Source organism: Plectrocnemia conspersa, unplaced genomic scaffold, assembly GCF_051122295.1.
Source record: "Plectrocnemia conspersa isolate PC_06_02 unplaced genomic scaffold, ASM5112229v1 ptg000003l, whole genome shotgun sequence".
Classification (NCBI taxonomy): Eukaryota; Metazoa; Arthropoda; class Insecta; order Trichoptera; family Polycentropodidae; genus Plectrocnemia; species Plectrocnemia conspersa.
Window position 1 is genome coordinate 22,335,325 of NW_028277167.1, and position 23,985 is coordinate 22,359,309.

At 29.1% G+C, this 23,985-nt stretch overlaps 3 protein-coding genes across 12 annotated transcripts in view; 1 reads left to right on the forward strand and 2 right to left on the reverse strand.

The window, feature by feature from the left end:
* LOC148236981 (carboxypeptidase D) overlaps window positions 1–817 on the forward strand; it is a 56,860-nt gene extending 56,043 nt beyond the window's left edge. For all 10 annotated transcript variants that reach the window (XR_015809228.1, XR_015809225.1, XR_015809229.1 and 7 more), the window contains one exon: window positions 108–817. Coding sequence is in view for 4 of the 10 variants with exons in the window: in XM_088183767.1 (XP_088039893.1) it covers window positions 108–248 (141 nt within the window). In the remaining 6 variants the exon portion in view is untranslated. The remainder of the gene's footprint in view (window positions 1–107) is intronic.
* Window positions 803–23,905, reverse strand: RfC3 (replication factor C subunit RfC3). The gene is made up of 8 exons (XM_088183782.1): window positions 23,744–23,905; window positions 23,521–23,585; window positions 23,323–23,450; window positions 23,096–23,258; window positions 4,815–4,974; window positions 4,542–4,756; window positions 1,073–1,150; window positions 803–1,010 (listed from the first exon to the last, which is right to left on the reverse strand). The coding sequence occupies exons 1-8, from the start codon at window positions 23,776–23,778 to the stop codon at window positions 868–870; spliced, it is 987 nt and encodes a 328-aa protein (XP_088039908.1). The 5' UTR covers window positions 23,779–23,905; the 3' UTR covers window positions 803–867.
* On the reverse strand, window positions 5,053–9,309 carry LOC148236983 (ras-related protein Rab-28-like). The gene is made up of 4 exons (XM_088183783.1): window positions 8,907–9,309; window positions 6,207–6,395; window positions 5,905–6,138; window positions 5,053–5,531 (listed from the first exon to the last, which is right to left on the reverse strand). The coding sequence occupies exons 1-4, from the start codon at window positions 8,982–8,984 to the stop codon at window positions 5,241–5,243; spliced, it is 792 nt and encodes a 263-aa protein (XP_088039909.1). The 5' UTR covers window positions 8,985–9,309; the 3' UTR covers window positions 5,053–5,240.
* Window positions 23,906–23,985: the final 80 nt, after the last annotated feature.

Genomic DNA, 23,985 nt, shown 5'->3' on the forward strand with positions numbered 1-23,985 from the left:
TTTTGTACATACATATATAATTTTCAATTGTATATATATAAAGGTGATGGTTATTTTATTAATAATAATAATTAATTATCATATTGATTTTATTGTCTTTTTTACAGAGAATCGACGGTGGACCATTCTATCCTCCGAACAATCCTCCACATTATGTTCACCGTCCAATTGCACCACCACAAGAAAGCAGTATCTTCACATCATTCACCAACGGACTCAATAACCTAGTAAATAACATATTCGGATGAAAATGTGATATATGATTTTAACTAACTGTTTTACTACGGCAGTTGTCACATGCAAGACTGACGTTGTTATTATTATTCTCTCATTGTTTTAATCGACACTCTTCCGAATTCTCAAATTAATCTGTAGCAATTTTATTAATTTGAGAATCATTGTTCAATTTGACTCAATGTGATATTTAATAATTGATTGTATGTTAATTATGTGTATGTATAAAAATGACAATATATTTTTAATAGTCTCGTTAGCTTTAGATAAGACGTGCTAGTTCCACAAACAAATTCTTAAATCATGTTTATCGATAAGTAATTACAGAATAAATGTTCAATAGATTTGCTTAGTGTAAATATGATACATATAGTCTATGTATTTTCCCAAATTGGCTATAGAATAGATTAGTTTAGAACTGTTATGAAATATCTATTAAACGTACGATTTCATTCCAACCTCAAACTGAAGAAAAAGCGTCTTCTGATTATAATTATTTGTATTAATTATTCATGCGTACAAATTCTTTAAGTGTATGTTATAGTGACATAGTATTTAAATAAAATAATTTATTTTATAAGCAGTTTTTATTTTATTAAAAACTACAATGATTACATAAAAAAAATATTTGAATTATTCGATTAGGTCGCGAGCTTTTTGGAAGCAAGCGATGAGAGAAACTAGTTGTATGTTTTCATTACATCCAGCAGCTAGCCGCTGTTCCATATCAGCCATATTTATGAGTAACATCACCAGAACATCAGAAGGAAGTTCGACTAAAATATAAAAATAGTAATAAGAAAAGCATTTAATCAATAAAAATAACTAGAAAACTTACTTCTGTGTACATGATTATGGACTTCTGAAAGTACATCTGCGAGAGCTAAGCCTTTGGCAATCTTCAAATCTTTAATTTCTGTAAGTATGAAACAAGTAAGTACACCCATACCTCACTTTACGGCCTAGATACATTCCACGAAACTTGGCCGCTAAGCGAAAAGCCGTATAACGAATCAATTATTCTAATACAAATTCATACAAATTCAATGGGATCGGTTCCAAATTTGTTAAATATGTAACATGGTTTATCATTTAAAATGCATTTTATCTTTTTATTTCACTTAAATCAAAAATACATACATAACAAGTACATACATTTGTACACAAAATAATAACAGACTCCAAAAACCAGCAATAATCCATAAACAAAAATGAAACAACTTCATGTTACATAAAATATGCGTATGAATACATACATATTTTTTTTAAAATGGCTTTAATCTGAAGACGATGAAGAAATGGTAACCTACAGATCACTGTCGTTCTCATTTTTCGCTGGTAAGGATGGGCCTGGCTTAAAAAAATTGTCCAACGTTGTTTGTCTTGCCTTTTTGTCTCTTTCGTTCTTCAATGATTAATAACAGCTAATGGCTGAGACTTTAGCGCTACGTTCGACGTCAGGATCGTATTTAAGGAAGATGTTTATTCCTTGTTCGAAATAGGAAAAAGCTTTTGACAATTTTTTTGATGTTAGCTGTTTGAATACAACAGACTCTGTCTCTTTATCAAATGCCGGTTCTGCTTGTAACTGAATGAGTTCCTTATATGAAAGGGGTTCCCTATCAGCTTCAAGTAGATCAAGCACATCACGTTCGTTCAAACCTTCAAAGCCGAGATCATGTGCTAGATCCAAAATGTTTTGCCTTTGATTTTCAGGAAGGCAATTAACTTCTGCATCAGTACTTTTTACACATTCTGGCCATATTTTTTCCAAACATGGTTCATTGTTGTTAGTTTTAATTCCTTCCATGATTCACTGATGCTGTCAACAGCATCCTTGATGTTATAGTTTTTCCAAAATGTTTTAATTGAAGATTTACCATCGGTTTCCCTTATAAGTTGTCGGAAAGTTCAGCGTAGGTAATATGCCTTAAAAGTGGCTATTACACCCTGATCCATTGGTTGGATCAGAGCTGTTGTATTTTTCGGAAGGTACTCAATCATGACATCTTCAGATAGTTCGGATAAATTAGTAGGATGCCCTGGTGCATTATCCAAAATTAGCAAAGCCTTGTTGCTTAAGTTATTGTCTCGCAGATATTTTTTTACTTCTGTGCAAAAGTGATTTTTGAACCAATCCTCTAAAGTAGCGTTAGTCATCCAAGCTTTCTTGTTGGATCTCCATATGACGGGTAATTGATTTTTATTTAGTCCTTTAAGAGGCCTTGGATTTTCGGACAAATATATTAAAAGTGGTTTTAGCTTAAAATCACCCGCGGAATTTGCACCAAGTAGCAAAGTTAATCGTTCTTTAGACACCTTATAACCAGGAGCAGATTTTTCGGTTTTTGAAATGTACGTGCAATCAGGCATTCGCTTCCAATAAAGCCCTGTTTCGTCTACGTTAAACACTTGTTCAGGTTTATAACCACCTCTTTCAATAATTCCCTTTAAAATGTTGGGATATTCCTTAGATGCGGCCTCATCGGCGCTAGCTGCTTCACCTTTCATTTTAAAATTATGCAAATTAAATATATTTTAAAATTTTTTAAAAAATCGACATCGAAAAAAGTTTTTTTGCCGTTATAGCGAAACATTTTAGGCCGTTAATCGAAAACGTGCCTTAATTGAAGAGGGCCATTATAGCAAAAGGCCGTATAAAGAGCGGCCGTATAGCGAGGTATGGGTGTATATAGAACTTATAAAATTAAATTGGTGGTGGATGAAAATTAAAAATATTCCCGTGATTCTTATAACCCGAGAGGAGAATGTATCTATAGAAAGATTTGTGAGGATTGATTCAAAACCAAATGGGTTCCAAAAGTAAAAGATTTTTTAAAAAGTATCGAGTTACCAAAGAGCTGTATAGTGCTTTCTCATTAAAATGAAAGGGTGTATTTAAAATAGGTGTTGCTTTATGTTTGTAATTTTTTATCCTTAAATGTTACATTAAAATTCAAAGTAGTTAAGGGAGTTATTTCATAAATTATTCATAAATAAAAGGACAAAACCTTTTGTATTTTTAAAACCCTTATTTTATAGAAAAAGGAAAAATACTATAATGAACGTAATTATGCACCACATGTATCTATTTAATTATGTATTTAAATCCAAAGTAGGGTTTTCTAAATCCAAACTCTACTACCGGTATTGGGGCAAAATGCATTACAAAATGAAGATCAGTAGTACCTGAAAAAATCTATTTTTTTCAAATCCGTACATTTTATTTGTTGAAAACGATATCTCCGTGGCTTAGAACTATGAAAACGACAATGCCCATATTGCTTGAAAGCAGAAGCGGAGAATATAATAATGCTAATAATGTGAGACAAACAGACGCTTCTTCTCAACAAAAAAATTTACGCCTTCGAAAAACATTAGTAAATAAAAATGCGTGTCTACTATGACCGAAATTCGCAGAATTCGTTCATTGAATGAAACAAAATATTGGAAAGACCTACCATTTATTACAGTTTAATGCTTATCTAAAAAAACAGGTGTGAATTACAACTTTTTGTGAAGTTCATTTTTCGTTATATTATGTTATATCAGTTCAATAATTCGATCGCGGTTAATTTATTTCTAGTTATTTCCGTAAAAAACAAACGCCAATACAAATTCGATTTTTATGTATATCTAATTCGTTCCTAACATTATTAGCTATTGAAGATAGCATTGTGTTAAAAAGTTGCTAATAACATGACACCATAAATTTTATATCTCAAGGATGTACTGAATCCAAGCTTTGTCTTTGTTTTTACACTGAAAGATGACATTTATGTCATCCCTGAGATAATTTTAGATTGCGAGAGATCAAACTAAAAATATTTTAGTCAATATTAAAAATCCCTTACATTTTAAAGAGAACAAGGCACAAATAATAACAAAAAATGAGCTAACCGAAGCAATTATTTATTACGGTTAACTTAACAATAAAAGAAGAAAGCAATGGCAAAAAAATACAACAATAAATTAAGAACTTTGTTAAATAAATAGACCTATGAGAACTAAATGCAACTGACAATTCCTTATAGAAAATAATAAACTTTAATATATCATAGCAAACCTATACCAATCAGAAATAGGCTGAAAAGCTGGCAAGAGTATTTTAGTTGTCCTAAGCGCTAAAAACTTGAAGGGAATTTTGTGTAACATAAAAGTTTTGATTTTTGCATCTGTCCACTTATATTTAATATGGCTCATGAAACGAAATGCGTGCGAAGAAAGTGAACCATGTGTTTTTTTTTAGAACAAGTCTTATATTATACAATATGTTTTATTATTATTTAATAAGGAATCATTCTTACTTTGATAGCATATTAAAAATTCATTTTCATTCAGCAGCCATGTCACTATATTGCTGATGTCATTTTTCAGCGGATGACCGACACATGTATAAACGTTTTCTTCGGTGACGTTCTTATAGGCCATCCACGTGCTTTGTAAAGTGTTAAGGACTTTTCTCATATCACCACCCGATAGAGTCATCAGAGCCTTCAATCCATCTTCGGACACTGTTATTCTAAAAATAAATTAAATATACCTACTATCTCATGATGGAATAATTTATAAAAGCTTACTGTTCTTTCTCAATAATATTTCGCACTCTTGGAATGATCTGAGATGGCTGTAACGGAGCAAATCTGAATCTGGTGCATCTTGATTGCAAAGCAGGAATGATTTTACTCAAGTAGTTGCAAATGATACAAAATCTGACGTTCTCTGTGTATTTCTCAATTACTAAAAAATAAATAATGTATAAATAATAATCAATGACAAAAACTACTGAGTCTTATAACTAAAAAATAACAAATCGTATAGATCAAAATATATTTTTATTGCGAAAAGTCAATAATACATTTAATAACAAGTTGATGAAAAAATTTAAGCCGATCAAAATATTGGCCCTCATTTTATGTACATAACACTTGGCATATGATTTTCAACAATGGCAGTAGATTTTAACAATCTGCGACATGTGCAAAGTTAGTGTCTATTGTAAATTATTATTGTAAACTGCAGACGGCTGATGACGCCTTTTTTTTCAACTCTTTGAACGTTTTCTTGTTTGACTTTTTCACTTTGCTCTTCTCTTCAGCCGCCTTTGTGTTTTCTGTGTTTTTCTTATTCATCTCGGTCTCGTGCGAGTTTTGCGAATTGTTCTCGGATTTTCTCCTTTCGGCTTTGAATTTGACTTGCGGAGCCAGTTCGGCTTTTATGACTGAGTTATTGAATAGAGATCGATTAACCGGTAGTCCTAATGCTTCAGAAACCAAAGATATAAAAGTTGAGTTAACCTGAAAAGGAAATTAAAATTATCATATAAATAATAAGAATGTCTTACAAAGTGTCAATGTTAAAAATGATGGATGAACTATGAGTCATTTATAGATAACACTAAGTTGTTTACCAAAACATTCCAAAGTAATACCGTTTTTGGAAAATCATTATAATATATAGATAAAGCCAATGGTATATTTTTTACCTAAGGCTATAAATATAATTACTTTGATGATCAAATGGCTTTCAGAATTATTTTTGCAACCTTCTCATTTAAATTATAGTATTAATTAAAGAAATTCAATTTTGATTTACTTTCTCAAATAGTTTGTTCTACAGGAATTTAATACACACAAAAATTAATTTACCTAAGTAATTAAATCTACATACATTTTCACCAGTTCGTGCCGAGCCAATAAAACCAATCAAATCATTGTCTTCTGTAAAATGTTGTATAGAAGATAATCTAACGGCCCTTTGGTGCTCTAAATCACACTTGTTTCCGAATACGGCCATCACTGGTGGTTCTTCAGATCCACTGAACATATCGCTGACGATAGTGTACCAAGTAGATAGACGCTCAAAACTCTGAAGATTAGTGACGTCATAAACAAACAAAATTACCTAAAAAGTAGATTGATCATTATATAATTCAAGCATGAATTTATAATATATAAATATAATTGACTAACATCGGATGCATATAGATAATTGGCAAGCATGGTAGTGTTGCAAGCGTTTCCGGCTACGTCACAGAATTTTATCGGAATCAGTGGTTCAGATGGACGTACAGGGCATTCCCCCAACAAAATCTCCGCTCCTTGAGTAGGAGCAGCAGCTCCGGTCCATTGTAAGTCTAAGTAACGCGAGCATAGCATACTCTGAAACATTTATGATACATAATTAACAGTTTTGTGTATAAATACATATATCATTCTCTACAATTCTAGCTCCATAAATCTTTTAAACCAACAACTCTAAAGATTTTTCTTTACTTTAGAATCATATTGTTATGCAAGAATGTAAATATAAAGCGTCTCTTATCAGTGTAAAAGTGTCATTGTTTTTGATCTAATGAACGTGTTTTGAAGGTGATACTTATGATTATGAATTATTTATTATCATCAAGGTAATGTTGGAATTACAAATAACTAGTGTAAATATTTTTAATGCTTAGGTATTCTAAAAAAATATCTAATAATGAAATTTTCGTATAAATATTATACGTTGGATGTCATTAGATTAATTAAAATTCGTAACGTATGGTATTTTGTCAATATAGTAGACATTACACTGCGTTAAATTGCTTTTTGTAATTGGTTGAGTGACATATTTGTATAGCTATGAAAGTATATGATCATTAATATAAGAAATACCTAAATCGATATAAAACGCTTTGAAGTTATAGTCCATTTATATTCAACATTCAATACATAAAAATATCGTTTAACGCATGAACATTACGTGTTTTTAAATTTCTGCCCTGGTTTGGTTCGTGGCCTAGAGGGGCGGTACCGGTATGTGGAAGCACACAGAGTTTTATTGGTTTGTTATTATTATTTGAATACATATGTATAATTTATGAAAAATAATAAAGTTATTTGAATACATATGTATAATTTATGAAAAATAATAAAATTAGTTGATTCTATATTTATAGTAAATTTAAAAATAATAATAACACACCGCTTGATTTTTTTAAAATACAACAATATTTTACAAGTACCTAGTTCATATACATGTATTATCATATTTTTCCATAGGATATAATTTTTGGTTTATTTATACAAATTTTATGTAACATTAATTTATAGTGACTCCATCGATGCTAGAAATGAGGTCTTTACTTTGAAATAAGCAGTGTTTATCAATTTTTTATACTTGAATATAAATCGGAAATAAATTGTAGCTATTACAGAAAATATCTGAGAAATGAAATGGCTTGTGTAAGTGGCGCTTACTCGAGCACTGATGTCCTGGCCGCAACGGTGAAGAATAAGTATATTTCAATCATACTCCTACAACTAGTAAATCTAATTTTATCTAAAACTACTCTTGTTGCATTATTTTGTAATTTTTGTTGCACAATAATTGTAGTGGGGCAATATAATAATACTATTGTAGATTATTTTTTTGTACTTTTACTAAACATATTTCTAATCCTAGATACTATACTTATTTTTATGAATATGTAATTACAATGTTCGTTCAATTTTTTTTTGTCTACGATTACTCCTAAATATTTTATATTATCAACTATTTATATAATAGTTATCTATAACTATTTTTATATTATTATCTAATATATATTTATAATTAATAATCATACATTATTTTTCAACTATCTTTCTATTATACTTAATTCATTATTTAAGTTATCTACAACTTATAAAAACCTATGCAATAAATTAGTGTCTTCTGCAAATAGATGTATTTTACATTTTCCTGTATTATTAATTTTATCAATATATAATATAAACAACAATGGTCCTAATTTGGACCTCTGTGGTACACCGTGTGATATTATTTTCTCATTGGTATATTTGTTATATTAATTTATTTAGCTTAACAATTTACCAACCGCTACATTTAATTAGAATGATTAACTAAATACTGGCACTTTTTTTAAAACATACACAAATTTTAATTGTTTGGATTAAATTTATATCTTTTGCTCCAGTGCATATAATTTAATAAAATTTTGGGATATTGTTCAATATTTTAATTTTTAATATGCATAATTAATTAATATTATATTTATTTAATATACATTTTTAAAGTTGGCATAGACCACATCGAACTGCATCAACTTTGTTACTGCCTTCGAAGCAAATAGGAGTTATATATAAGTGACCGTAAAAAGTCGCTGACAAAAACCATGTTGCTGGTCTACTAAAGTCTGCTGATAATGGTTATGGATATATTTGTTAATCATTATATCAAATAAATAAGGCGCCAAAGGTATTTCATTTTCGATATACGATTTATTATAAATTTTGTGAATCAGGATGATCCACGAAAATTCTGTATTTACATCTCAATTTTTTAACACACTTTTCTATTATGCACTAGTATAGTATCTTTAAAATAATATTATAAAAGTAGTATAAAATCCATATTTTATTTATAAAAGTATTGATATTATCGTAAACATTATTTTGTTGTATTTTATGAACTATAAATTTCATTATGTAATATATGTCATTCATTCGCGATTGACTTCATGATATATATTATTTTTAAAGGTAGTTTGGTATGGGTAAATTTCTCATCAAAGATAAATTTTAGAGTTGTTTAGAATACGAAGATATTTTTTTTTACTGAAAAGTTGTACGTAACTTTTGAAATAGAGCTAGAATATAAAGCAATAAAATACATAAGTAAATACTCACTTTTCCTGTGGACGGCTCGCCAACCAGCGAAATTTTAACTTGTCTCTCCACAGCAACATCTTCTTCCGAATCAGACATTGTCCATCATATTTTATCACTTTCTCTAAACTCATTTGTGAGTACGACAAATAAAACAAAGTTTCACGCAAAGTTTAGATATAAAACAGCATATGTAGATGCACAACACTGCACAATCGTTTGAATACGATGCACAAAGTTAAACACCTTTCCGCACGAAAGCCAAATCGCGACTGAACGCTAGGTGCTTTAACACGTTAAGAGCCGGCGCGAGGTTTTCCATTTTATTCGGTTTATCATACACCGATTGATAAATCAACGGTCGATGAGCTTTCGGCATTGGCGAACAATTGCGTCACGATCGATAATGATAATGCATCGAAGGTAACTGGTTCGATTTCGACATTTATGGTCGTTGCCAAAAACGTTGCGCCAGTTGCATTCGATTGGTGCAAACTTTATCGATTACATTCGCTGAATATATGTATTTTTTACTAAGGCTTTGAATTGAAAAATACATGGAATATTATTGTATTTTTTTATTACAAATCTGTTCAATATGACTTGACAGATTTTCACAATGCGTCATGATGGCCATTATACAAACAATAATTAAACGCAACGTACCATCGCAAATATTTTTTCTAGGTCTTCAGTTATTGCCGAAAGCATCCTTATATTTGGCAAGCTCGTTTTGGAACTGAATGGCTCGAGCAAGATTCACAAGTGTTGACGTCCTGGCCGCAACGGATAAGAATAAGGGACGCGATCGTGACTATCTAGGGCACTCTATCGCAGCCGAAAGTCATCGGTCAGAAATCTAGATTTTAACCCGATCTTCGAGGACTATGAGATGCAAAAAAAGGCTACGCAAACAACATGTATCTATAGTAGATTACCAAATTGTACATGATTCAAAAAAAAAAAAAAATTATAATATCAATAACTTTGTACTAAAAAATATTTTGATTTCTAAAACATTCTTATCACCACCTGGAAGTTAATGTGTTAACTGGTCAGCGGCGTTAAACACAATTAATTAAATTCACATGTCTTAAAATACCGATTGTTTCGCACGTAACCGAGACCCATAGTTACCGATCGATCAATCACGTGAAAATTTATAACATTTCATAATGAATTTTCAGAAAATTTACGAAGCGGTCATCGTGACGCAAACGAGCGTCGCGTGTACGCCATCATGACCAGGTCACAAAAATGCGTTCCAATAAAATTGACCATATGGGGTCGGAACAAAACCTTTTCGTAAAAAACAGGTCACGGTTTTTTGTAATAATTTTTCGATTCCGGGTAAAGGGCACGAGGTTGAGACTCCAAATATTACACGAAAAACACAAATGGTCTATAAAGTGTTATCTGATTTTAGATGATGTCTAGATACGGACGCAAAAAAATAAGAGTGTAAAAAGATCAACAGTTGACTTTAATAATACGAACGAAAAGAACAAGAGGGTAGAAGATGAGGGATTAAATATGCATGATCGAATTCTGGTTAACTGCATTGCGGCTCTCATATTATTTAATTTCCTCTATACAATATACGTTTAGTATTTGCATTACTTATACGTATAAATAATTTAGGAGTACAATAAAAATATTAGTAAAAAATGTTATAGTATACTTGAATTTTAATTTGATGGGTTATGTTCGATCTTATTTATAAGGTACTTCCACCACACCATGTTTACTTAGTAATTACTAAATGTATGAGGGATATACAAAAAGTAAAGATAAAAAATTGCAGTATATTTTATTTTTATGCAGTAGCTTAATCAAAATATTATTTGAAAATTTAAAAACTAGTTTAACTTTTATAAACATAACTAGGATTTTTTTTATGATATACATTATTGCAAAAATGCTACTGGTTAGTTTAAATCAATATTTGATGAATCCTTATTGACTTTATATATTTATGTATATAACATATATACTATGCCAGAACTAAAAACTCTATAATGACTAAGGGTTAATAATGCATTAGTGTGATTAGTTGAGGTTCAAAAATGGTTATCGATCCTTAAGAATGTGTAGTAGCTAGCTCGCTAAAGAATATTTTATGTATGTGTGTTGTCCCTTCTTTATGATAAAGGAGTGTAGTAAGACACAAGCACACTGGTTTTGCTTGTATGTATTATACATAAATATGTACAGCAATTTCCTAAATATTTCAGAGTCGTAGTTTGTGTAGACGCATTCCAAAACCGTGTTATAAAATATTAAGCCACTTAGCACAGTTTGTAAATTTATGAATATGTACTTTATGTTACGAAACTATTTTGTATGCGAATCGTTCTTTTGAATATTCAAGAGTCTCAAAATAACTCGAGATTCAAGAATTTAAAGAATTTTTGATGGGAGCTATTAATATTTTCGAAACATCAAAAAAAAATTAAAAAACTAAAAATAGGAAGAATTTAAATTCACCGTTTAAATACTTAGCATATTTATTTACTACTAATGGAATATAATTGAAAAGGCACATAGTGAATAAATCGGCAATCCTTGACATTCTCGTGATTCGCTCTTATGTATGTAAATAAAACTTATATATAATCGGGTGTAATTTACTTTATAAATATAAGTCACTAAGTGTATTTTGAAATATGTCCTAATTTATGAGCAGGTGCATAAAAATGAGAAAGTTTTCGCTGCTATTGCTAGCTGGAAAGGAAACTATACCATTTTCGGGGAAATAAAATCGTCATAAGTGCTAATGGCAAACATTTAAATATTTTGCTCTTATCACTGGATATAAGGATATTTTTCCCCCCTGCATATTGCTTATAATATTAATATTTAAAAGTATTAAATGTTTTCAATGCTTGTTTATTTGTACGATATTTTTTAAAAACTATACATATTATAAAAAAATATATATATTCAGATTAGCAGATAAGCTAGATCTAATAAAAATATAATACATACACAATTAAATGTTTGTTGGTCTGTTCGTGTACTCTCCATATTTATTTGACCATTATAAATATACTTTTGTATAGTTAGGCTTCAGGGCCCTGCATAGAAATGCTCAAAACACTCATATAAATGTCATAAATTTCAAATTTTGTCAATTGAACTCTAGGACCCTGAAGAATAAATGCCACAATATAGTGAAATGTAAATTTTTAGATACAGAAATTTCGGATTTTACTAGCAAGTTCTATTGTTTGTAAAGCAAATTGTCTGGGAAAAAATGGGTAATAAACAGTTGTATTTTTGGAGCAAAATATAAGTAACTTCTTAAATTTTTGAAGGATGAAATTATTTCAGAGTCAAATCATGGTTCAAAAATGAATCTACGCTATTAAAAATTCAATAAAAATATACATTCCTTTACTAAGTTACCCGATTATTGTATTATAAAATTATTAATTTTATCGTAAAATATATTTGCAATTTATTTTAAGTATAAAAAACAATCCGATATTTAAGCCATAAAAATAAATAATTATAGTGAATATGTTTTTAACCGATTATCACCCCTGAACAATATAGTTATCCTCATTCAAACGTGCTGTTAAGAAATTATATGGCTTTATCTAGCTCATAAGTTTTTTTTATTAATTGTCATAAAAGGATCGTAAAGCCACCGCATAATGTAGAAATACGTACGGAATATAAAATGGGCAAGGATTCACCATACGACCTAATTTGTCGAAATAAACCCGTATAACATTCGTCAAAGCCGCTCGCAGGAAACATATAAAAGGGTTCACAGGAACAAAACATATACAATATTCTGATGCTATGAATCCAATATAATGTCTAGTAAATAGTGTAGATATAGACTTTCATTAAATATAATTTAAGCATAACTGATCGTATGGAAAAATTAATAAATTGTGTTTTGAGCAATTTTAATAAGCTATACTATATTAAACTAGCAATTAATTGATATTATATTTATATGTTAAGAACGGAATAGCGTAGTCCGTAACGTCTCAGACTAGTAACTCTGAAGTTGCGGGTTCGAGCCCCGCAACCTCACTCGAATATTTATTTATAAAAATACGCTATTATTTAAAATAAACTGGCCCCAGCTGCACTGACAGCTATTGATTATAAATTGGATAGCGCATAATAATTTATAATTAATAGTATAGATGTCACCGATTTCCAGACCTTCAGTCTGGTGGTTAATATTTACTTGTGAGTATTCATTGTCTGATTAATTTACTCAGGTGGTACAGATTTGTCCGTTGTAACGCATTGGGCTTATGCATGTCAGGTTACAACGAAAGATTTAATAATAAAAAAATCACATTAGCAAATTTTCAATAGTATTCAATTTCAATTTTCACTGTTAACTTTCAAGCAGGAATATTATTATCAATGGGTTTTTAGGTTATGTATGTAGTATTTAACAAGTTGAGGGCATCGAAATTAAAGTCAAGAGCATTATTTTACGTCTGAAAAAGAGAGTGCTGATCCCGACCGAGATCTTGTTGGTCGTTAACCTCCTTTCATGGCTTTGACCGCCACTTAAATTTGGTCTTAACAATATTTTAGTACTACATAATCAATAATATAACTATAAAGTATGACACTGTCAATAAATTGTAACATATGCTAAGAGCTAGCTATAGTAAATATAAATGCTAACTATATAATTAAAAAATTAGAAATTATGAAAAATGCGAAGAATACGTCTTTCTAATTAAATATCATATTTAATAATTTTTTGATCGAGGAGAAAATATAGTAAAATACAAGTTAAAACAATGAAAAATATATGTAATATATTATAATATTAATATAATTGTAGATATATTTATAAATGTAAAATATCTTTACTGTTTTGCCAATATTTAAATATATCAATTATATTGTTAATAGTAGATAAATTACCACACATTATTCATAAAATAACTTTTTAAAAAGCACATACTATATTAAATGAAATTGGCCAAATGTTAGAAAAATTTTAGTGGAAAAAACCGCGTTTAGCCCCCATACATTTTTGCAATCTGCTGACTGTTTTTTTTATATATATATTATTAAAGTAGTTCATTATCAAAGCAAATATTAGAGTAGCTGAAAAATATTAAATATTTTTTGCCATTCAATTTCTATTAAAAGGTTTCAAGAAAGGTTGCATATTTTCAAACATCTAGCACGGACACACCCTTTCTTATTCAGTGGTTTTAAAACATTTAAAAATATTCATAAAAATGTAATTATTATCAGCAAATTTTTCAAGAAATGAGAATTCTTGATTTGGCATTTTTTTTCTATAAATAATTCTTAGGAATAAACACAATATGTGTGTTTTATTCATTGATGCTTTAACATTAAGCAAAATTATATTAGCGTACTATTTCTGAATAACACATTCTGATATATGTATGCATGTGAAAATAATATGTATCACAAATAACTCTTTTCTAATCACAGGTTTATTTACGTTAAATCAGGTGAAGACAGCTAGTTTTATATATATAAAATATATAAAATCGATAATATCAGAAAACCGTACATATATAATATTTATTATACATAGCTACGATAAAAATATATATATGTATGAAAAAAATAACATATATTTATATAAAATTTACTTTAATTGATTATTTTATACATTTATTTATACTACATTGAATTTTCAACATTTTAATGGATTCATTTTGTTGAATATCTTTAAAAACGAAATCGACGATGTCTAATATAAAACAAGTCTTTATAAGGTAAGACAAGGAAAGACACTGACTGAGACATTTTAGGTAACTTGTTTGGACTTTTGTCGACCACTGAATTACATTTTCAATGTAAAATTTATAATAAAGATTTCCTTAAATAAAATAGCAGTTTATAAATTAAATATCCAAAAAAATGCGCTGCTCGGCCAAATGTAAATGCTTTTTTAGTTTGTTATATTTAAACACATTATTAACATAAACTACAACATATACACTAGTTTTTAAAACAATTATGATGGCTAGTATTTCTATCATCTGTTAATAAATACTAAATGACTGATTTGTAATCAGCTCCCAATTAAAATCTTCACTTACTATATCTGGAAAATATTATAGTTTAATAAATAACGACATGTAGTGATAAGCATGTCGAATTATTTTATCAGTTAAATATATAAGGGCCAGTTAAATATATAAGCCACGTGCCAGATTCGCTTCGGTGAGGTTAATCCGCTTGACCTAGATTGTGGTCAGATTACCATCATATAATTAGACCGATTCAAAAAATCCAAATACCATTATGCCAAGGACATTTAAGTTTTAGTACCTTTTGAAAGCATTATGAAGATTCATCGATGGAAAATGTTCAAGGCAAGATATTTAGAGCATCCCTTAGTCATTTTTATCGTTGACACTTTGGCAAAACTACCCTGGTTTGGTAGCATCTCTCTCTTTACCGTAACGACAGCCAGTCGTTCAAAAGCCATAAGGAGGCGACGCATCGGCCGTTTTGAAGGAGCATTAGCATACACATGGAGGCACCGAGCGAAGATTAAATATGAGAAAGAGGCTGGGCTTGGCTTGGAAACATGGCCGGTTCGGGCGAAGGGTAACCAGTACGAAAAGCGAGGCTGGCTCAAGCCAAATTCGGTCTTGGACACCGAGGCGAACCGGGTATGTACGATATATGCAAAATGTGCACGAAAATAGCACGTTTTTAGAAAGTGAAATCGTCTCTAAAGTTAAAAATGTAAAACTGTCGCAAATCGTAATATCAATTGAAATGTAAATGAGTTAAATGATTGTATAACAAGAGGCGTTGGGAATATTAAGGACAGACTTAGCAAGGTGTAAATTTGTTTTTATATCATGATAATATTAATTTAAAAAGTCGATTCTGGAATAAATTATAGCTTAGAAAATAAGAAATAATGTAAATGCTACACTATCGTATGAATATCGTAAATTGATAAAGAAAATTTTATAATTTTCTTTATCAATTTAAGGCAAACTCAACATATAGCGCATGATCTCCCACACGCCCACTACTTCATAGCCTGACTACTCATTTTTAGCCAGTATATATTTTTCTCTCAAATAATTTGGAAACGTCGATTAAACATTGCCCCTAAATATTCTTAACGGCTTAAGCTCTACCCAAAAGTGGAGCTATAAAAATAGCTAACCTTATTTGTATTCGATATAAAGAAAGTTGTTCATTGCACATGTGTTAAAATAGGAACTTGTGTTTTGAGTAAATATTATTCTATATTGCTAAAACAATTCTACAATTCTATAAATTATATTATTAAATATTAAAAAAAATACTTAAGAAATTATTAAATTATACATTGATTTTTACTAATATTTTTTTTATTATATTGTTGAAAATATTATAATGTCTTTATTCTACCTATAGTTTTCAACGGATAATATAGTATCTCTCTAATTTTTGCATTATTTTATAAATATAAAGTGTATACGTATATGTATCATAATTTTATTAAGAAAAATATTAATACTTTTTTATTACTAAATATATACATAATAATAAAAATAGTAATATTTTTATTATATTAAGGAAAATGAAGCATTTGCTACTTATTTAAAAGATATTATTTTTTAAGAATTTTATTCACTTTTGAAAAAGTTGAGTGGCACTCAAATCTATTCCTGCGAATTTCAGCCTTTAAACTTGTTTACTGCAATAATTTTAAATTTACAGGTAAACCAATTAGTTAAATATTGTTTCATATATAAATTGTTTGGGGCGTATGTATTACTATATATTTTGCAGTTTATAAAAGTATGGATTTTAGAACCCCAGTGCAATTGTAATGTTATTGAAAATTATTTATATGTAAGTTCAACATAAAAAAGTAGCTTAAATAAATAATATTTATTTTCAAATATCGTCCGCTTTTTCGAGAGGAGGGAGTGGGGGGGGGGGGGCGGTAAAAATTTGCCGGTTAATGGTCGTTTTTTAATATTTCTATTTCATTAAGATTCGTGGTATTTGATTCAATGACATCCATTTTTCTGATCAAATTCAAAGGAGGAAAATTCACGTCAAAAGCAATAAAATCACAGTGAAAAAGATTGGTTATCAAGCGTTAAAATTAGACTTATGATTTACAATACGTGAGATTCGAATGAAGCATATTTAAACCGAATTTTGACTAATAGGAGAGCGCAAAAAATAATTATCCCTTCTCAGAAGTCAAAAATCCACGTCAAAAGCAGTAAAATCGTGCCGTCGCCGTCTCAGTGGCCACGCTCGTTACCGAGCGTTCCCACTGCGAACGCGCCGACACGATTTTATTGCTTTTGACGTGAATTTTTGACTTTTGAGAAGTGATAATTGTTTTTGCGCCCTCCTATTAGCCAAAATTCGATTTAAATATACTTTGACCAACACTCTTATATCAGAAGTTCTTGGTAATATCGTTAAGAATAGCTGTCATATTTTTAAAACATAAAAAATGACAGTGTTAATACACTATCGTTTTTTTAAATCTATCGTTTTTGGTTGGTTGGAATAAGTGATTATTATATAATTATAATTCCGATCGATCGTCATAGATGAGGTTTTCTTAGATTTTCCTAATCTCAAAGAGGAATATCATGATTAATAATTAAAATAAAATATGCAATAATTGTTTATAGTTAATAAAACATATGTCACTAATTTATGAAATGATTTTAGTTAGGTGTTTTACTTGTAAGTGATGATTGTGTTTACCCCGTTGTAAGACATTGTTCTAATGCCGGTCATGTTACAACGGATATTTTATATTAAATAAGTAAATATACTAATATTTAATAATAAAAATATTTTACGTTACAATGTTGTACAATTTATTACTAGATAACTTTCTTAGTTATGAATCCATTTGTTTTGTTATATAATGGACTAATATATAATTAAAAAACTTTGGTAATCGATATACATTAAATATATATTTTGATGAAACTATCAATACAGAGCAATATTCTATACATGTTTGAGTACACCATAAGATTACACTGAGCAGGAAGTTTGCCACAAAATTTTAAATTGTCATTAGTGTTAAATATTAAAATTTATATTTATTATTCTAAAATAAGCATTTAATAATAAATGTATGTATATTATCAATAATTGTAATACATAGTATAAAACTAATTTATTTGAAGCTCATCGTTGAGCTTTATATTATTACTAGTATAATCGATGTGACGTAATTATTCGCAAAAGACTTGCTAAAAGCTATTTTTGTATATATTATATATTTTATGTTGCAGAATATTTATAATTTTTATGATTACGTCTCATTATTACTGTGCTAATATGACACATGGTAACATTTTATGGCACATTGATGACAAAATATATAGTTCCACAAACGAGTACATAATATAAATTTCCATAGAAAATCTAAAAATAGATTTAAATAATTTTACAGTTACGTCTAGTTTTTATATTTATGGTAAAAACTTATGTTTTAAAATGATACATTTTTATCACCCATACTATAAAATTACACTAGAATGTAATTTTACAATACACACTATAATTAAATAATACGCTTATATAAAGCAGTATTTTAATACTCTTAACTATCAAATCGGATTTGAAGAATCGACATAAAAAACAAAAAACAACAACAAACTACTTATAGATTACACATTATAACATAAGCTTATTGCTTAGAAATATCTAAAATAAATATTGCTAAATATAAAAAAATGAACTAATCCAAGGATATTTTTGAGATTGTAATAATTATGTCAATGTAAAAAAGGAAATCACAAAACGTTAATAACAAAGCATATGTATGATTTTTATCTGATTTTACAGTCCTAAAAAATCATACCAAAAACACGATTCATACCCAAGCATATTTATTATGTACAACACAACACCATTCATCATCCCTTATCAGATTTACAGTACCTCCAAATTTTATTCACATTTCAGGCAGAATTCACAATGAGAATGTTAGATTAAAGCAAAATTTTTCATACATATTTATGAAGTAAAAATACATAGATTTTTAAATAGGGTTTAATCGATATTATGTGAGGTGTTGAAATTTTAATATACTATTGTAAAAATACACTATGACGTCAAGGTCGCATTTTATGCTATTTAAGAAATCGATCAAAGCAAAGAAAGACAAAATAAAAAGAAATGTGAATTCGATACGGTGTGGCCAGGTGGCATTGAATATCCAAGGAGGTTTTGACCTCATGTGTCACACTCGACGTGGGGTAGTTCAGAATGCAAGTAAAAATATTATAAAAATAAAAATGTTTAATCAAATATTTTTGAACCACCCACTTCACTATCGCTCATTGCCAGTGGACAAGCAAACTTGTTGGTTTTATTGTTGTCCTTTATTGATTACCCGGTAACTATGGTAACTAAAAAAATGTACACATTCCGACCACCCCTAACAAAACTGACCAATACGCATAATAATCATTCGAGGCTAGGTCAAACTTCGTGTTGTGTATCAAACGCATACATTCATCTCAATTAAAATATATATATTTAAACATAGATATTTTTCATACTAAGCAAATTAAATTTTCTTATTGGTGTTCTTTGTTGGAACATTTCTTTTATTTGATTGCTAAAAGTCATGTTTATGTGTGATACAACAATAGAAATGACCAAAGATTCTTTCTTTCATATGTATCTACATATATTTCTTATATAGCCTCAAGAAATCGCGAGATAACCAAAAATACAATTGACTTGTGGTTCTATAACAGTCGATATTTTGTTTGAGTTTGTTTTTAGCAGTAGTAGAGTGGCGTAATAAGATAAATTTAGCCTGCATTCAAATTACTAAAGCTCTCCCATTAATATTTTTTGTTACAAAAATGAAATTAAAAACATACAGGTTTTAAATGTCCTTCTTCCTCGCCTTTACATCTGCAAATTCTGCAATCTGCTTTTTTTTGAGCATCTTCATGTTCAATTACTAATATAGCAAGTTCAGAGCCTAGATCAGTGGTCGCCATTGACGGTCCTTAAGTAATTTGTCGTGCTCCGTGGAGTAATTTTAATATACTTGAAATTTATATATTCAATTCGACTTTTTTTTAATTTTGAATTTTCGCCTCATTAGATTGCGCGTTAATAAAATACCAATATAAGCGACGAAACTATTACGTAAAGCTTCAAAATCTCAAACTTGTATAATTTATATATTTAACGGACGTCTAAAACCCGTTTAGATGACAGATTGCAGTCATAAAAGTCCAGTAAGAAAATAGTCTAATCCAATTACAACCCCAGATCGTCGTACCTGATTGTGGCAAAAATAAGGGCGCGAGCACTAAGTCTCCCTCACGGAAAAACAAGTACCATTTCCTATTTAGAATGTAACTTTTATGAAAAAATCATGTTTGTGGTCCGTAGGATTCAACATTTTTTTAGTTTAGTATACCTTTGGGTTTAAAAGGTTGGTGATCGCTGGTCTAGATTGATTGATTCAATTTATTTTATATTTTTTAATTTCTTTTAGCTTGCTAAATGTATGTTCTACACTAGCTACAGTAACTGGTAAAAAGAAAAATTATAAAAAGGCTGTATACACTTCAGAGAATTTGCTTTCCATATAATTATATTGTGAAATTAATAAGTTTTATGGACATCGTTGAGTTAGATAATTTTTTAATAATGTTATTAGTCGAAATATTTGAACTTTTAATTGATTCGTTAACACTTCAGGATATTTGTCTTTTATCACTGATTTAAAATGTCCGCACCTGACATTTTAACAATATTATTAGGTTCCAAAAAACCAAAATGATTTTTAATTGTGTGCATTCCAAAAAAAATATTTCTTTGCACTAAAATCTTATCAATAATGTAATAAAATACTTTAAATAATCGGAACTGAGTTCATCAAAATATCGTTTGATTATTTTTTGCCTTTTCGTTTGGAAATCACTATTTAATCCCACTTCTTTGACGAGTCTTTCCCTTTACATTCTATTTATGAATATTAACTTTTCATAATAGTTATATTGTTTTGCCATGTCCAACACTACAATTCGTTTTTGTAAAGATGTGGTTCCATGTGTTAAAATTTGGTTTTTGAAACTTTAAAAAATTATAATAATATTATATTTCTTAATATAGTTATTGGTTTAAAATTATTTTATACAATGAGAGCATTTGCCCCCCTACCCCTTGAATTTGGCCAGAAAAATGCATGTCATTTAATTAAATACTATGTATCTTATTGAAATAAGAATATTAAAAAAAGTTGAAATGATGTCCCTAATTATCCCTAAAAGAAAATCTAAAAAAAATATTATTTAAAATATGCCATTTCAGAAAAATCATATTGTAATTTATTTTCACCAGTAGATATATATTATATTTTTACCAGTGAAAATATAATTTATCTGGTAAATGCTAGTAAAATTATATGATTTCAACTTTTTCATATGTATAATAGTAATAAATATATACATTTATATTATATACTTATCATTATCCATTTACATACGATATATAAATGTTACAGTGAATGTGTATGTTTAAAATGTCAATTAGTCACTTTGACAGTTGCGAAACGTCCATATGCTGTTCTAACCCAAACCTAACGACATATAAATGTTACAGTGAATGTGTATTTTTAGTGAAGTTATATTTTAATAATGAAGTCCAGATACGTTTTCAACTGTAGATATATATTTCTACTACTGAAATAGTTCAACTGATAGGCACTAGTGAAATTATAAGGTAATAAAATATAAAACTACAACTTCAAGAGTCCCATCAATCTAAATTATTAGCAATTGAAAAGAAAATTTGTCAGCTTTCCTTTACGCAACTATCCGAAGAAAATATAATTCTAACTTATTAATTTATTTTTATCAAAGTGAATATTTTTCTAGTTTTATAAAAAAGTTTAATATGAGAGGGAGTTTTATACACCAGTAATAAAAGTTTATTTTGAAAAAATCTATGCAGAGAAATTTTATGTAACTTTTTTTTACACATAGCATATGACTTACATAATGTTTTTTAGCAGTTTCTAAAGTCTTGAATATGGATCTATATGTATATTTTAGAATCGATTGTTCCTACTACGACGACGACTTATTACTTTTAACATGGATTTTTTACTATATACTTGTATATTTAGTAAGAAAATAAACGGTGCAATACAATGTCAGTGAAGTTTCTATAAATGAATTGAAAATATTGCAATTTTAAACAATGATAAAGTAGGTATAAAACTTCATTTCACATAAAAGTCAATTTAAATAAAACGCAACATTAGATCTCCAGAAGTAGAAATTGTCATAAACTTATGAAAATGTAAGCAAGGGCGTTTATAAGATCTTTCCAAGATCTACCAGATTTATGGATTGCCGCTTAGTAGAAACACATGCTTAAGGAATACAGGGGCATTTGTTAGGGTTCAGAAATTTACTACATGGCTAAAAGCTACCAGAAAGAAACACATACAAGGTTTCGCTAAAACACGCTATAAGCATTAAACTTTTCATCTAATCAATCTTGAATTACAAATTCAATGATAGCGACGCCATTATGATTTTAATGCTTTATCCAATATGTGAAATAAAATATACTTTAGAAGTCCAAAGGAATGTGTCAAGCCCAAAATGGTTTTACCATTGCTGTCCAAAGGCATCTATGTCGTGCCCAATATATTTTCTGAAGCCATTTTAAACGATTTGATGATAAAATTAAATTAGTTACTCAGAGATACTTCTATTAATATATTACGGTAAAAAATATTTAGTAATTCCTAATAATTTAACATGGAGTTGTCAAATTACTACAATTCGTCGTAAAATCTATTCACTCATCGATGGATTTTGAAAACAATTTTTTGACCAGTCTCAAAGTCAACCGCTCAAAACCTAGACATGTGATTTGTTATCCACGGTTCTTACCTTAAAGAGTTTTGTTTTTAGATTTACATACATATTTTCTTTAAATAAATAAAATTACTGTTTTTAATTCAACTCAATATTTAGACAATATATTTTGAGAGCATTAAATTCCGAACCGTGAAGATCATATAAAAATAATATATAACTATCTGGGGTATACCGCTCAAAGGATTCAAATGTTTAATAATAATAGTCATACAAGTTTCAGGTACAACTGGCTATTAATTAAACGTTTGCTCGATACATTAATAAAAAAATAAATACCGACCGATAAAATAAGCATTAATAATGAACACTCACTTCGTCTTAATGCGTTTTGAGCATCATTGGTCATCGCATCAGCTTCATCCAAAATGATTAGCTTGAAACCAGCTTTAAAGATAGTACGAGTAGACGCGAAGCTGAGAATCTGACCGCGGACTATCCCTATGCCTCTATCATCAGAAGCGTTCAACTCTAAAACCTACAAACAACGCAAATATTATTGATTATTGTATTATAATCGCAATAAGCGATGAAACACAAACCATTGAATTAAATTGTTGCGGCGTATACATTTGTTTGGCACTCGCTAATATTGTAGATGTTTTTCCAGTACCGGGAGGTCCGTAAAACAATAAATGCGGTAGTTGATCTTCTTTGATGAACTTGTTGACTGGAGCATAAAATAAAATGAGCAATTATACAACAAATATAAAATATGATATAATAAAATGAACACTCACTTGTCTTAATAATGTCATCGTGTGATACTAAATCGTTTAGTGTGGCCGGACGATATTTTTCTACCCTATAATTGGGAAATACAATTAAAATTAAATATAATTTTATCGCTGATATGTCAAATTCATGACTTCAATGCGTTCAGTTGTATGTAGCAAATTAAACGCTTATTTACTAGTAATTATATTTGAAAATGATTAGGTATATAAAGTATACTAAACAAACCAAGGTAAGTTGCTTTTGGCTACGTCCAAAGTCATCTTCACAGATGGAAAATCAAATCTTGCGTTTGACAGCTAAGCATCGAAAATGTGGCGCGAAGCTTCGATTCGTGTTCGCGAACGCAGGTTTATGAACACGCATTTTATACTAAAGAGCTAATAGAGCATTATCATAAAAATACCTTTTAATGTACTCTATAAAATCAGTATATATATATCAGCTAAAAAAATATATTATGTTTGAAG

Coding starts and splice junctions, on each gene's coding strand:
- LOC148236983 (XM_088183783.1), bottom strand. CDS start 8,984: ATGTCTGATTCGGAAGAAGATGTTGCTGTGGAGAGACAAGTTAAAATT. Junction 6,396..8,906: donor GCGAGCCGTCCACAGGAAAA/GTGAGTATTTAC, acceptor TAAATGTTTCAG/AGTATGCTATGCTCGCGTTA. Junction 6,139..6,206: donor ATTATCTATATGCATCCGAT/GTTAGTCAATTA, acceptor TCTACTTTTTAG/GTAATTTTGTTTGTTTATGA.
- RfC3 (XM_088183782.1), bottom strand. CDS start 23,778: ATGACTTTGGACGTAGCCAAAAGCAACTTACCTTG. Junction 23,586..23,743: donor GCCAAAAGCAACTTACCTTG/GTTTGTTTAGTA, acceptor TCCCAATTATAG/GGTAGAAAAATATCGTCCGG. Junction 23,259..23,322: donor CGCAACAATTTAATTCAATG/GTTTGTGTTTCA, acceptor CGTTGTTTGTAG/GTTTTAGAGTTGAACGCTTC.